Below are 15,337 nucleotides of genomic sequence, written 5' to 3'. Positions count from 1 at the left end.
CCAGGTCTGTCCTACATTCTGTTATGTATTTGTGATTCTGGCAAGTCTTGCATTTAGTACACTTTTAAAACAATTAGTCGGTTTTAGCTAAGTATGACTAGTTGTAATCTCTGTTTTGACAAGCATATTGCTCATGGAATGTGACTTCCGATAAGTTATATTAGGTATTGCATTAACATTTGCACCTATTAAAGTGCCAAGCTTAATCAGGTAGCAATGTTTATTCAAGGCTTGCCTTAGCTTTTTGTGTTGTCTACTGTAGGTGGTTATGTAGTGATAAATCTTCACTCACTGTCTTGTTGAATGGAAGGTGGTTCAATTTTGAATAGTAACTCTGTTCTATTCAGGTTGGATACTTTCATCTTTGCCCCTTCTAATGTTCTATCATTATAGCCCCTCTCTCTTAACCTCATGCAAAGCTCACTCTCTGCTTTTGCATAGGTTTGATCTAAGCTACAAATTCTCTTGGCTCTAAGCATCTACCCATAGGGCATTCTGTTCCTCAAGGGCATTGGATGTGCACTACTCGCATGTAAGGTGGTGTTTGCTGCGGTTAGTTTCCTGTACACTGATAATGTTAGGTATGAATCAATTACTTCTAGTCTAGTATCCACAATTCAATGCTAGTGTTGCTGATACAACTAGTAAATGACGAATTTAGGTCATTATTGTTAATAGTGGGCACACATTTTTCAACTGATGCCATGTCTTCTTCCCATAACAAAAACAAATCATCAATGTACCTTAACCACATTACAATATTTGGGGACCAATCTTCCATTTCAGCCCATATGCAAATTTGCATCGCTGTGGGAGAAGCAGGTGCCATAATAGTCCCTTACATTTGTCTGTATAGAATATTGTTAAACAGGAAGACGTTACTGTTCAAACACCAAGAAATAATGCTCAACAACATTTCATTGTACTCAAAGATACTGAATGGGACTAAAGTACAGCTTCAAGCCATCCTCATGCCAAATACTTGTGTATGATAAGTTTACATCTAGGCAAACCATTAAATAATCTGCTTCCCAGTGTACATCAAACATTCTTTTTTGGAAATCAGTATTGTCCTTAATATAAGAGGGTAAGTCTTTGACTATTGGTTGTAAAAAAGTAGTCAACGTATCTAGAGACATTTTCAAACAGCCGCCTATTGCGGGGATAATTGGCCTCTTTGGGGGAATCTCCATGTTTTTTTATACTTTTGGTTGAAGGTACAAGATGGGAATTCTTGAATATTTTGTTTTCAAGAAGCTATATTCCTCCAAACTAATTAGACTTCCATCCTGCCACTTTTCCAAATAATGATAAAATTGCGTTTTCAGATTATCATATTCAGACATAGCTAATTTCAGATAACATGAGGCTTCTTTAAGTTGCTTTTGTGCTTCTTCCATGTATATGTCAATGGGCCAAATAACTTTTTTTTTTTAAAACATTTTTATGGTGACTTCAACAGTGCATGCAAAAGAAAGTGTATCTTGTCTTACACAGCCATGTAAAGAGTCATACAATTCAAGGAGCCACACATAGCCTTTCTGCCCAAATCCCGAAAGCCGGGCGGCGTGAATCTAAGGGTCACCTTTGGCTCTCACAATGGAAGACTCATTTGTGCTATCATCAAGTATTTCAATCACATTTATCCTGTTTATAAACAACTAAAAACTAGAGATGCCAGACCTGCTTTCGTCTTTACTGTAAACCTGTGGTATTTTGTCTTCATACAAGCCCAGCGGCCCTCCGCAGGCCATGTACTAATTGGGTAGTCCCAGCCATGGAGCACGAGCCCAAAAAGAATCCACTCTATTTCAGACACCCTAATTACCAGCAGCCCCGTTTTCATCTAACCTGAGGGGGGAAACTCTGCTCTATCAGGCTCATTTTCTGCTGCCGTCATGCCCTGCCGTCTCTTGTATTCCAGGTATAATCCCCAAAAGTTATTGGGCCTGTTTTTGGGCGGTAGCAGTTCACTCTAATTCTCTGACTGTGTGCAGCAGTAAGCCAAGTCTCTATCCCACTCCTCAATCTTGGGGAGGGGGCCTCTCATCCAGCACGCAGCTAACCTCCTTTTCGCCATCAGCATTCCCATATCTACTATTCGCCGTTCAGTCTTCGGCAGTGACTTTGAGTACCCTAACAATGCAAGCGCCGGATTCGGGGTGATCTCCGCCTCTAGTATCCTGCTTATTTCTTGAAACGCTGTACTCCAATATTGTAGCACCCCCGGGCATTTCCATGCTAGATATAAAAACCCTGCGCCTTGTGCTCCACATCTGTTACATGCCGCATTTTATCTCAGACCAAACCGATGCAGTCTTTCCGGAGTGTGAAATACTCTGTTTACAAACTTAAAATGCACTAATCTGGGTCTACCTTTCAGGGAGATGCACCTCGTGTTGATGCAGCAGTAGTGCCACATGTCATCATCAATAGCTATTTCTAAGTCACGTTGCCAGGGTAGGCGTGCTATGTTGTACCCAGTCATCCTTTCAGTTATGGCTATCTTATATATAGTGGAGACCATTTTTCTCAGGGTGTCCGTCTTAATAATGTGTGTGAGTTCTAAGAGTTCTGGGGGTTCCTGTAATTCGTCACCCAATTGCTCCCACCATGGCTCTCTTACTCTGTGATATTAAAAGCGCTGCAGACCAGTGGGTGTTACCTCCTGTGTTGTCACATCAGCTACTGTTTTAAGAGTCCCCCCAATAAACATGTCTCCCATCGTGTTTATGCCTAGAGCATTCGGAGCTAGAATCACACCTTTGTCCCTACATGGGGCCAACCAGGCCGCCCATTCAATGGGCATCAACGGGGAGTACAATATCGCCCCAGCATGGTACTGCAGTAAAACCTGCCAGGCATGGGTCGGTGAGTTTAGTGCATCAAGCAGGCCAGCACGTCGGTCCGCTGGCTCAAATATTATGGCTGGTAGTGGCCTTGAAGCTGCAAAAAATCTCTCTAGTTTTATAAACGGCGAATTTTCTCTATCATGTATCCAGCTGTGTACGTGTGCCCCTTGCGCTACATGATAGTATAGTTCAAAATCTGGGGCCCCCAGACCTCCCAGTTGGTATGGTAGTAGCAGTATTTTCCACTGGACCCTTGCTTGCTTTCCAGCTCATGCTAGTTTTATCATCAGTCACTTAAGTTGAGCAAAGAAGCACTTTGGTAAGACCATTGGTATGTTAGTGAATATATACAGCAGTCTAGGCAGGACCACCATCTTCATTATGGATAGCCTACCCAGTAGGGGAAGGAGGAGTCCTATCCATGTATCCACATTGTCTTCCAGACGAGCCATGGTTGTTCCATAGTTCTCACGAAGTACCACCTCCGGGTCATTGTGCAGCTGTATCCCTGAATAATGTACAGGTTCATTGGTCCATCTCAGTGGGTATTCCATATCAAACTGCTCTGTAGCAGCGGTAATGGGGAACACTTTTGATTTATTTAAATTCACTGTCAGCCCAGAGAGGGCACTAAACCTCTCCATTTCCCGCAGAAGTGGCGCCAGATTGTTTTCTGGTTCCCTAACATATAGTAGAGACTCATCCGCGTATGTTGTCATGATTAGTTGATAAGTAGGGAAATGTAGTCCTCGGTGACTGTGATATTCTTGCATCGCACACGCCAGTGATTCAACAACTAGGGCATAGAGTGTGGGCAAAAGGGACAACCCTGGCGGGTGCCCCTTTTTATCAGTATCGGTTCCGTGACGTGGTTCCCGAGTCTAATGCGGACGATCGGGTCTCTATAAAGCACTGCAATCCTCTGGAGTAACACTTGGCCAAGCCGAGTCTCGTGAGCACCGCTCTTAAAAAAGGCAACTCCACGGAATCGAAGGCCTTTTCCATGTCTAAAAAGACTGCTATCGCCTTCTGTTCCGGACGTGTGTGTTGAAGGGCACCAAAAACCGTTCTCAAATTGTAGGTAATATTCCTGCCTGTCACAAACCCCGCTTGTTCAGGAGCCGCCAACAAAGCCAATCTAGTTGCAATGATTTTTGCGTATATTTTTGTGTCCACATTTAGTAGCGACAATGGTCTATAAGAGCTACATTCCTCCGGAAGTTTCTCCGGCTTAGGGATGGCCACTATTATCGCTTCTCTCATGGTTTTTGGCCTTTTACCCATGTCGCTCATAGCTGCAAACAGGGCCGAAAGATGTGGTAGCAGCAGGTCCAAAAATGTCTTATAAAAACCAACCTTGAGCCAATCTGCCCCTGGTGCACTACCTGCCTTTATCCCTCCCAGGGCCTCCTGTATCTCATCATGCTCTATTGGGTGCATAAAAATTCTCTCTGCACGTCCGATAAGAATGGAGGTTTTATATATTCCAAATAGTCTAATATATCCTCCTCACTCCCCGTTGCATGTGATGCATATAAATCCGAATAGTATCCTCTAAATCTCTGTGCTATATCCTCTTCAGTTGTAAGTAAGGCACCCTCCACCGACTTGATGGCCGTAACCGCTATTTTACGCCTCTGTTGTTTTACCATATTGGCCAGTAGCGCTCCCGGTCTATCCTTTTCCACATACACTCTAGCTGTAGCATATTTGCCCAAATGCTTAACCTCCGCATCTGCCTCTGCCTGATATTCCGCCAGCAGTCCTTTCAGTTCCTCCTGGGCAGCATCAGTGTCACCTTTTAACTGGCGGTCTTCACACTCTGCCAATTGCCGCTCCAGATGTGACAATCTATGATGAATCGAACGGAGAACCCCTTAGTGTTTACTCATGGCCACCCCCCTAATGTAAACTTCAAACACCTCCCATACAGTCTGGAAGCTATCCACAGACCCTATATTAGCTTCAAAGTACGTCTCTATCGCTTCATGCAATGCCTCTCTAAATAGAGGGTCCTGTAATGAGTATGGCGGAAATCTCCATGTGAATGGGGGTAGTACTTTCTGTGGCGTTGTAAACATCAACAGAATAGGTGAGTGGTCTGAGTGTGTACGGGGAAACACCTGACATTTGCGTTCCGGTGAGAGAAGTCTTGTTGAGGCTAGCCAATAATCTATACGTGTGTGTATATTATGAAAGGCTGAATAATGCGTGTATCCTCCTACCTCTGGGTATAAGCTGCGCCATACATCTGCAAGGTCTTCGCTAATTAGTATCCTGTCAAGTTCCCTAGCTGCCTTTTGCTTGTCTCCTGTCTGGGTCACTCGATCGGTCCACTTCTGGGCACCTGGTCATGTTAAAGTCCCCCCCAACAGGACATTGAGACTGGGATATTCCATAGTTATATCAGTCAGCTTTTTATAAAACTCAGGGCTGTCATAGTTAGGTCCATATACATTCACCAATAGGATTTCTATCCCTCTGCCACCAAACTGCGATATGACATATCTGCCCCCCGGGTCTGCAAATAACATTCTCCATGTGTAATCAGATTTCGGGTTTACCCATGTTAGCACTCCGCAAGCATGGGTCGTGAAGCCTGCCGCATTAATCTGTCCCTTCAGGTCCCTTGATTGCAACCTAAGACTGTTCGCGGGCAAATGCGTCTCTTGTATTAAAGCCAGGTCTATATGGTGCCTCGTTAAATAATTAAAAACCTTGCGAAGCTTTCGGAAGTCATTCAACCCTCGCACATTCCACGTCAGAGCTCTCAGATCTCCCTCCTTATTGTCTACCTCAGGACCACTAGGCACCCCTTGCATATTCGACAGTGTCTGTCATTGTCTTTCCCACTGTAGTCTATGGTGTAGAATCTGATATCGAAAGGGCAATGGGCGGCACCTCGTAACATTAACCTCAGAACTTCTCTCCCTTCCTCTCCCACTCATCCTGCCCACAGCGGACCACCCCCAACTAGGTCGCGAAAAGTCATATCCCCGGGCCTGCCCCCCCTCCCCTAACCTCCCAACCAAATTCCCCCAGCACAGTGTCAACACATGTGGGTGGAGGTTGCTCTGCACCAGAAAAAAAAACGAAATGTAAACACAGTACTTGAAACTCAATTCCCCTCCTCCAGCCAACAGCTAATTTCCCTTCCTCTGCTGGAATCAACGCTGGTCTCAAATAACTTCCTTCTAGCAGCCAGCGTTTCACCACAGGGAATTGCACTTCTAGCCACTTAGGGCCTTATTTATGAAGGACTTGCGCCGCCGGTGCGTCACTTTTAACATGGGAAAAAGTGACGCATCGGCGGCGCAAGTCCTTCATAAATAAGGCCCTTAGTGTCTAATCAGAGATCCTGTTTCGTACCATCTCTCAGTTTTGTTCCTCCAATCCGCCACCTGATGCCCAATCCAGTACTTCCCGTTCAGCGTTTTTCACCGTTCCTTTGCCCAGTCTTTCAGTACCTTTTGCAGTGTTCTAGGATCTGTGAAGATATGTGATTGTCCATTTCTGTTGATTTTCAGCTTAGCTGGGTATAGCATAGCATACTCCAGGCCTTGTTCACACAATTGTTTATTCATAGGAACAAAGGGTTTCCTTGCTTCTTGGACTTTGGCCGTGAAATCAGGGTACAATGAAATAGTTGAGCCTTCATACATTAATGTTTGCTTTTCTCTGGCGACGCGTAGGGCAGCATCCCTGTCTCTATAATTGAGGAACTTTGCAATTATTGGTCGCGGCGGTGCTCCTGGCTTTTGGTCGTGGGGCCAAGGACTGAACTCAATAATAAACGTGGTAGAGAAGACCTCCTCTCCTAGCAGTGTCGTCAGCATGCGCTCTATAAAGGGCTCCATCTTGCCCATCTGGGTAGTTTCAGGAAGACCAAGGATGCGCACGTTACTGTGTCGGGACCTTACCCAGTTGCTTATGATCTGAGTCGATAGTTGTTTGCGCCTCTTCAACTTCTGTGATCCTCCTCTGACATGTCCAATCTCTCCGCATGTTTATCAAGTCTCTCTCCCATTCTATCCATTCTGTACGTTAACGCATCCATCTTCGCCCCGAGCAATGAAATACCATCCTGTAGCCCTTTCTCCATTGACTTCAGCATGCTTCTGATGTCTTGTTCTTGTTCTATAGGGGAGGAAGGTCTGCTACTACCACCTGTGGCTTTCTCCTGTAGTTTAGCACTCTTTTGGGCAAAGGGGAGCTTGAACTGGCCCTGCTCCGGTTTTCCCATCTTGCTGTCCGCGGGATACCAATGTGGCGCTCAAGCGTGATGTCGTGTGATGGAGAGCACGCTGCCCACCAGGAAAATCCCAGATCCCACAGGCTAGCGCTGCAATATTCGTGTCACAAGCCGGTGACCCACCGCTCCTGCAAAGTGGATCGCGTTTTCACTATTCTGCAAGGACCCTCTATCATATAGCCTCGCGCCCGGTACCCTGAGCAATGCGCATCACTTCTCCTCACCTCGACTTTTCCGTTTTCTCTGCGCTCCTTTAACTTCACACTCTTCCACTGTGTCACTTACTCACTGCGCAGGTGATGAAATTGCGCCTCTAGACACTTACTCTGTGGTGCAGATTTCAGTCCAGCCTTGCGACGTGGAGTAGGGTGGTAGGTGCTCTTAGACTTATGCCTCTGCCTGTTCCCTGTCGGCGCGTCTTCCCTGACCTCCCTCCCAGCGCTGACAAGAATGAGGCCTCCGTCTCATCGAACCTCACCTGGTTTGCCTGATGTCACCATAGGTTCCAGGCACTCCTCCGGAGAGAGCAACTGCTGTCTCTGCAGGCCGGATCGTCCGCGGGCTTAGTCTTAGTCATTTTGCTCCTCCCAAAGGTTCTGCACTCTGTCTTGCATTAAATAGTTTATTTTAGCTACTCCCACTGGTTCTGCACTTTGACTTGCATTAATAGTTTCTTTTAGCTCCTCCCACTGGTTCTGCACTCTGTCATGCATTAATAGTTTCATTTTGCTCCTCCCAAAGGTTCTGCACTCTGTCTTGCATTAATAGTTTCTTTTTGCTCCTCCCACAGGTTCTGCATTCTGTCTTGCATTAATAGTTTCTTTTTGCTCCTCCCACAGGTTCTGCACTCTGTCTTGCATTAGTAGTTTCTTTTAGCTCCTCCCTCAGGTCCTGCACTCTGTCTGGCATTAATAGTTTCTTTTTGCTTCTCCGCAGGTTCCGCGCTCCATCTGCAGTGAGAGTTGCCCTCCTGGGTACAGAAGTGCCGCCAGAGAGGGGGAGCCCGTGTGCTGCTTCAACTGTGTCCCCTGCTCCCAGGGAGAGATCAGCAACGGCACAGGTCAGGGCTGCTAAAGTGAATTTCTTCATGTTTATAATGATCAGTTTCAAGCAGAATGCGCCCATGTAAAATACCTTATCCGACCACAACAATCCCTTTAGGCCTGCCACATTTGAAGCAGATGGATGAACCGGATAAAGCTGTAAGGGCATTTTCACTTTTAACATGGATGTTTACCCACTAAAGAGCAGTAGGATGGGAGTGCAGCAAACTCAAGAGTGCTCGGTGCATGTGATGCATTTTGTAGTTTTGTCCTTACATCCTGTACTGGTGCTTCGCATCCTCTGTTTCAGCATCTCCCCATCTCACATATGAAGGGAACAATCAAGGTGTTTTAACATTTTTTTGGGTGGAGCTGATAGGTTGTAAATTGATATTTGTATTTGTATAGCCCACTACTCACCCGCAAGGGTCTCAAAGCCCTTGTACGAAGACCGCTGTGGAACCCATCCTAGCTTTCCCTGTGAGGCGTCCACTCCTGGGCACCCCCAAGGTGGAGGCCAGGCATCCGTAGCGTTGTGGGGCTGTTGTGGAGATTAAGCAAGCTATTGCCCAGAGTTGCAGAGTGGGGCTCATGATCAGAATAGGCACCTATGCGAGAATTATCAGGTCCGAGGAAATTGACCCCAAGACCTGCCAAGGCGGGAATTGAACCCTGGTCCCGGGCTAGACCTCTGCATCAGGGTCTGCCGCTCTAACCATTCAGCCACACTTCTCCACTTCTCCAGGTTGTGCGAAGACTTCCCACTCGATGGAGGCTGTCTTGTGGAGGGATGTTGAAAGACTCAGGAGGAAGCAGAGCCCTCCGGCACAGTTGAAAGGTGACCTCAGTAGGACGGGTTGTTGTCAGCAGGTTTCAGTCGCGGTCATGGGTTCAGTGATGTGCTGAGGGCTGCATTGAGGCCAGATCGGGTGGGTAAAAACCATGCGGCAGGCTCAATTGAAAGCGCTCTCATCGGGAAGGATCGTCCGCAGAGCCCAAGCAGAGGTCAGAGATAGCATACTGTCAGAGCCAGGAAAACACCAGGAAATGAATTGGATTAAAATCGCGGGTGATGGTCCAGAGAGTTCTATAGTCATCACTGTTCTGAGGACAGAAAAAATGATCTTCAAAATGGCAGTGCGGACCGTCCTGGGGTGAGAGGAGTACCATTAGGCAGGTTTGCATGTATGGGAAAAGGGGTAGGAGAGGTGTTGATGTTGATCTGATCAATACGAAGGTGTGCTGAACAACAGTCCAGTTAAGACAAGATACATTCTTTCTATCACATTTGACTTCATGTAGCTTCTTTGAGAAATGTTTTTTGGGCAGATGTGTGAGTAGGGGGTCAGAAGGTGGCTTTATCACGTTTAACTTTGTGTAACTTGGTTGAGAGTTGTTTTTCTGGCAGATGTATAAAAAAGGGCTAGAAGATGGCGCTGAAGCTGAATTTTTCTTCTTTTTTGTGTGTTGGTTTTTCACCCTATTAGTGTTTGTTGCTGCATAAATGTTCAACACAGTGCCGCTAAATTAAGCCTGAATTATTTTGTGCCATGCTACCAGAGCGTTAAGCACAAGTTAATTTAGTGACTTTTGTGGTTCTCCCTGACAAGGATTGTGGTTGTTGCTTGAATAGGCTTTTCAAACCTCTCAAACAAAAATCCAACTTCTTACACCTTCTTTTTTCCAGCACCTACTACTCCTGGGGAAAAAGTGTATTGTAATTGCATTTATATAGCGCTAACTACCCGTGATGAGGTGTGAAGCGCTTTTTCAGCAAGTAGCATGCTACTCTGGGACCCATAGAGGATTAGTGTTGAGTTAGTATAGTGAAACATAAATACATTTTAACTGGTGGATAGGTTAGTCAGTTACTTGGATTCGGAAGGATAGCAGAAGCATAGAAGAGGAGAAAAAAAGGTTTGTATTTATGTAGTGCTTGTTACTCCTGATGGGGTGTTGGTACCCATAAAGGATTAGTGTGGAAAATGAGTATATTGAAATATGAAGTAATTTGAGTAGTAGATATGTTATTCAGTTATTTGGATAGAGAAGGGTAGGTGGCAGGATAGAAGAGGGAAAGAGGTTTGTATTTATATAGCACTTCCTACCCCTTGATTGGGTTTTGAAGCGCTTTATTGGCAAGTAGCACGCTACTCTGCAACCCATAAGGATTATTGTTGAATTAGTATGGCGAAACATGAAAGTAATATGAGTGGTGGGTATGTTAGTCAATTATTTGGATTGAGAAGGGTTGGGTAGGGGTTGAAAAGGGAAAACGGTTTGCATTTATATAGCGCTGGTTACCCTGATGGTGTGTTGAAACACTTTATTGGCAAGTAATACTCTACTTTAGAACCCATAAAGGATTAGTGGTGATTGAGTGTAGTGGAACATGGAATTTGAGAAGTGAACATGTTAGTCTGTTATTTTGATTGAAAAGGATAGTAGAGGGACAGAAGAGTGAAAGATTTTGTTCTTTTTTTTGAGGTAATAGAAGTAGGAGCAGGCTTTTGGATGAGTAAAAATGGGTTTTTGAAGGGAAGAGTCAGAGGGAAGAGTTTAGAAAGGTTCGTTTTGGAAGATCGGTATAGTAAAAGCGGTGTCAGATGATGCAAGGAGGGGTCGAGTAGGAGGGAGTCTAGAAAGGTTTTTTTTGTGATCATAGGGGTGTGCTGCTTGGGATAAATGAGAGAGTGGAAGTAGAGGATATATTGATAGATGTATAGGGTGAGAGATAGGGTGGTGCATTGGAAATAGTAGTAGAAAGAAGTTTGAGTTGAGTCAGAAGGTTGGGCTAGAAGATATATTGAGAGAAGTATAGGCTGAGAAATAGGGTGGTGCATTTTAAATGCTAAATTAGAAGAACGTAGTAAATATGTAGATTCATAAGTATATAGATGCACAACAAGGGAAGTATATGTTGATTAAAGATATTGATAGAGGTACAGGATGAGAAATAGGGTAGTGCATTGGATATGCTTTTTCAGGAGAAAAGTAACAGACACACAGATACAAGTACATGGAAGGTACATAGATGCACTATGGAAGTAAGTATATGTAGACCAATGATGATTTCTATTTATTTATTTATTTATTCATTTATTTTCATCAACATAATTATTCTACATGTTTATACAAAGCAATACACAAAGATAGGTACATATCTATAGCGAAAATAAATGCTTATATACAGAGGAATATGCTGTAAATTTCTGTTTGTGTATGGTGCATATGTGGTGAAGAGCCAATTCTTGAATAGTTTTCTGAAGATAAATAAGGTGGTTGTCAGTGGATCTTATGTTGCGGGTAAAGAGTTCCGTAGTTTGGCTGCTTGAACAGAGAAGGCTGAGCCACCAGTGTTTTTGTCTTATATCTTGGGATTTTGTGGCGAGATGCCTCTTTGGGGCGTAGGTTCCTTTGGTGAAAATGTTTGGTCATTTTATTCTTGATGAAGAGCAGTCCCATTCCATGTATTGCTTTGTGGGTGATACAAGTAGCTTGAACGTAGATCTTCTTCAACCGGTAACCAATGCAGGGCTTATAAGGCGGGTGAGATGTGGTCTCATGGTTTGATAAGCAGTGTAATCTGGCATCCGAGTTCTGAATCTGTTGCAGTTTTTTCATGGTCATTAAAGGTGATCCATGGTAGAGGCTATTGGCATAATTGAGTTTAGACAAAACAAGGTAGATAGTAGCTTGGACCTTGTGTAGAAATCCCAAATGAGGGAAAATTCATTGCAGCGTTTTTATAGAGACAATTCTTGATCTTGCTAGTTTGTCCACTTGGGCATTCATCGACAGCTTGGAGTCCATGGTCACTATGAGGATTTCTTACTTCCTTTGATACTTTAGGTTGTGATCCCATTTCTTCACACACTGGATGTTTTAAAGGTTGTGAAAATGTATTTATCAAAATCACAGGAATATAGAAAGTTGTAAAATTCTTTTGTTATTTTTGGTGTTTTTTTGACAAAAGGCATTTACTCCTATTTTGAGAAGGAGGATTAAAACACTTATTACCATTGCTTTGCTTCACATGACACAGCTTTACCTTGTATTGTTCAGGGCGCTCTACTCATGGCTGCTTCTTGGACTGAAACTTGTGGAGCCTCTATTATTGACATATGCAAAGAGTCCTCTTGGGCTACAGCATCTACTTTTGTTTCTCACATTAATGGTTGGATGTAGCAAATTCTATTGGATTTGGTTCCAGAACATTATTGTCTGCTATGCCCTCAGCAATTGTAACTCCTGATTTGTGCTTTAAAGTATTTTGTTTGCATATGTTGAAGTTCATGGGTATGTATTTGAGAATTAGGTTGTGGTTAATAGCTTTGATATATCGTCACAGAGTAAATAAGAGAAAATGGGTTGACGAGGTAATGATTCAATTACTTACCAGTAGTATTATTGACTTTGAAAAAAAAATTTTCTCATACCAATACTTTTGATCCGCCCGGTACCTGAACAAAACTAGCCCGGACACAGTGCCTGGATACCCTCATGGGTGATTAGCCGTGCTCTATAAATCCTGTTTGATTGATTCGATTCCTTTACACCGTGGTGGGCTTCGGTCCTCTTTATTGCCATAATAGTAGGAGGGGCATTCAGGAGGGATGGATGGTTTATTTGTTTTGCTTGCTTTGATAGGCTCCAGCTAGGTCATGTGCTACCTCCTAAAATAAGCATTGTTGTGGGAAAAAGGGTTTTCGGAGTAATGAAGTTAGTCAAAATACTTTATTCAGTTCTATTTGAGCCATAAAAGTGTGCCTGAAGGCAAAGGTGTAATACAATTGTGTATCAATGGATATTTTTATAATCGTAAATATGTTGACTTTGTAAATATGTGCTAAAAAATTGCCCATGGAACTTTTCAAAATAATCACCAAAAGAAACTGCTGCCATTTGAAATGTTCAAGAACAAGAAACTCCTAGACAATATATTCTTATGAGTATCTAGATCTAAGATCTACAACAACTAAATCATTATAAAACATTACCCTTAACTTATCAAAGAATCTTCATTCTTTTTCAGACCTACTCACATGCTTAAAATGTCCTGACAGCCAGTGGCCTAATGAAAGGCGTGATCAATGTGTCCACAAAGTGATTGAGTATCTACGTTATGATGAACCTCTGGGACAAACACTCACCTCCTCTGCTATCCTCCTGACCTTCTTCTCTGCTTCTGTCTTGGGAATCTTTATCAAGTACAGAAATACTCCTGTTGTGAAAGCCCACAACCAAGGCCTAAGTTATCTGCTCCTCCTCGCCCTCCTATTGTGCTTCCTCTGTACCTTCCTCTTTATTGGCTGTCCCAGGACACTCACTTGCATGCTGCGACAAATTATGTTTGGGATTATTTTTTCCATCAGTGTTTCCTGTATTCTTGCTAAGACTGTTCTTGTTGTTCTTGCCTTCAAGGCAACTAATCCATGCAGCTCTGCGAGGAAGTGGCTGGGATCAAAGACCCCAATCTGCATTGTGTTCTTCTGTTCACTGGTCCAGACTGTAATCTGCACTGTTTGGCTAGTGAAGTCTCCTCCATTTCCAGAACTGAACATGAAGTCTTACAATGAGAAGATAATCTTTGAGTGTAATGAAGGAGACACCATCTTCTTCTACTGCATGCTGGGATACATGGGCCTCCTGGCCACAGTCAGCTTTATAGTGGCCTTTGTCTCAAGGAATCTGCCTGGAAGCTTCAACGAGGCCAAGCTGATCACCTTCAGTATGCTGGTGTTTGTCAGTGTGTGGATCTCCTTCATCCCAGCATACCTGAGCACACGGGGGAAGTACATGGCAGCCGTGGAGGTGTTTGCCATCCTGTGCTCCAGTACTGGACTGCTCAGCTGTATATTCTTTCCAAAGTGCTATATCCTTCTAGTGAAGCCTGAGAGTAATTCCAGGCAACATCTGGTAGGAAAGACACATCACACTGATAATAAAATATAATGTTAATGAACATAAATGTTTATTAACTAACAACTGCAAGAAAGCAAGAGGTCACGCCATACTGAATAGCGGGTGTAGGTAAGGAGTTAGTGTGGGACCAGATCACCCTTGTGTCAGTTTTACAAAGTTAAGTAGAATTTGTGTCTGCCAAACTGAAGGAATGGGTGGAGTTTACAGAATGTGACATGTGGTCAGTAAATTCAATGAGGTGACAATCATTTTTTGGGGCTATTTGTACAATTGTTTACCATGTACTGATCCCTCTATGAACTGTTTAGCACCTTCTTTTTTCTCACACAAAGGACTTCTCTGAAACACAATGCTCAGTTGATGGCTTGAGAACCCTCTCCTCTTGGTCCAGAATATAGCTAATCCTCCAAAAGGAAAATTATATCTATGTGTTTTCATGAAATGCAGTATGGTCCTTGTACCTTCCATCTGCCTGTGTGAAGATTTTGAAGAAGATTTTTTGCAGTGTCTTTGTTCTCCCGCTTTCATACATAGCAGCTTTTAACATACTTATGCCCTCCGCTGGCCTACAATGTGTATATTAAGATGAAGTTATGCAGCACTTTTTTATGATGGAGACCTTGTAGTCTCTGACATAAAGCGCCCAACCTCAGCTTGACCACACTCTCAAATACTAGCAGGAACCCTGGATAAACAAGTCAAAACAGCATCTGATTTAACCTTCCACCCTGACGTGACCTCACCTAACTATATTGTTCTAGTTTACTAGATTGAGAGCATACTATCTCGTCCAAACTCCACATACATCTCCTTCCCTCATTAATTAACCAGTAAATGTCATGACTGTGCTTTGCTCACATCCAGGCTTACAAATAAACACAGTGCAAACTCCCACAATGTTTATACCTACTGTTGTTTTAATTAAAAGTATATCATGTCATGTCTGTGTGCTTGTGGTAGTTCTTTGAATGCATAAAACATATCTACCATTTATGTACACCTGGGCCAGTCCCTCTCTGTATTGGCTTATAAGCCCCAATTTATTTACAGGGGCTTGGGAATGCCAAACTGATCTTAGCCACTAGGGATGTTCAGTTTGGGGTAATAGTCTCCTTTTGTTAAAGGGTGGTTTTTATATCAGCTTAATTTGAGCAGTGGTGCTCTATCTAAAGTAAGGAAATACATGTGTGAGAGGTAGGAACTGAATCAGGATTGTGGTGTCATTCACCCATTCCTCTGTCATAACATCTGCCTCTAGCTTCAGG

General features: G+C 43.6%; 1 protein-coding gene across 1 annotated transcript in view; it reads left to right on the top strand.

The window, feature by feature from the left end:
• The window catches only part of LOC147693343 (vomeronasal type-2 receptor 26-like), a 196,264-nt gene extending 182,162 nt beyond the window's left edge, over positions 1-14,102 (top strand). The window contains exons 7-8 of the mRNA XM_086935942.1: positions 8,041-8,164; positions 13,183-14,102. Coding sequence (XP_086792068.1) covers positions 8,041-8,164; positions 13,183-14,102 — 1,044 coding nt within the window. The remainder of the gene's footprint in view (positions 1-8,040; positions 8,165-13,182) is intronic.
• The last annotated feature ends 1,235 nt before the right edge of the window (positions 14,103-15,337 follow it).

This window comes from Lissotriton vulgaris, chromosome 8 (genome assembly GCF_964263255.1).
Source record: "Lissotriton vulgaris chromosome 8, aLisVul1.2, whole genome shotgun sequence".
Lineage (NCBI taxonomy): Eukaryota > Metazoa > Chordata > Amphibia > Caudata > Salamandridae > Lissotriton > Lissotriton vulgaris.
Note: the sequence above shows the minus strand (reverse complement) of the source record. Positions and strands in the feature narration are given on the sequence as shown.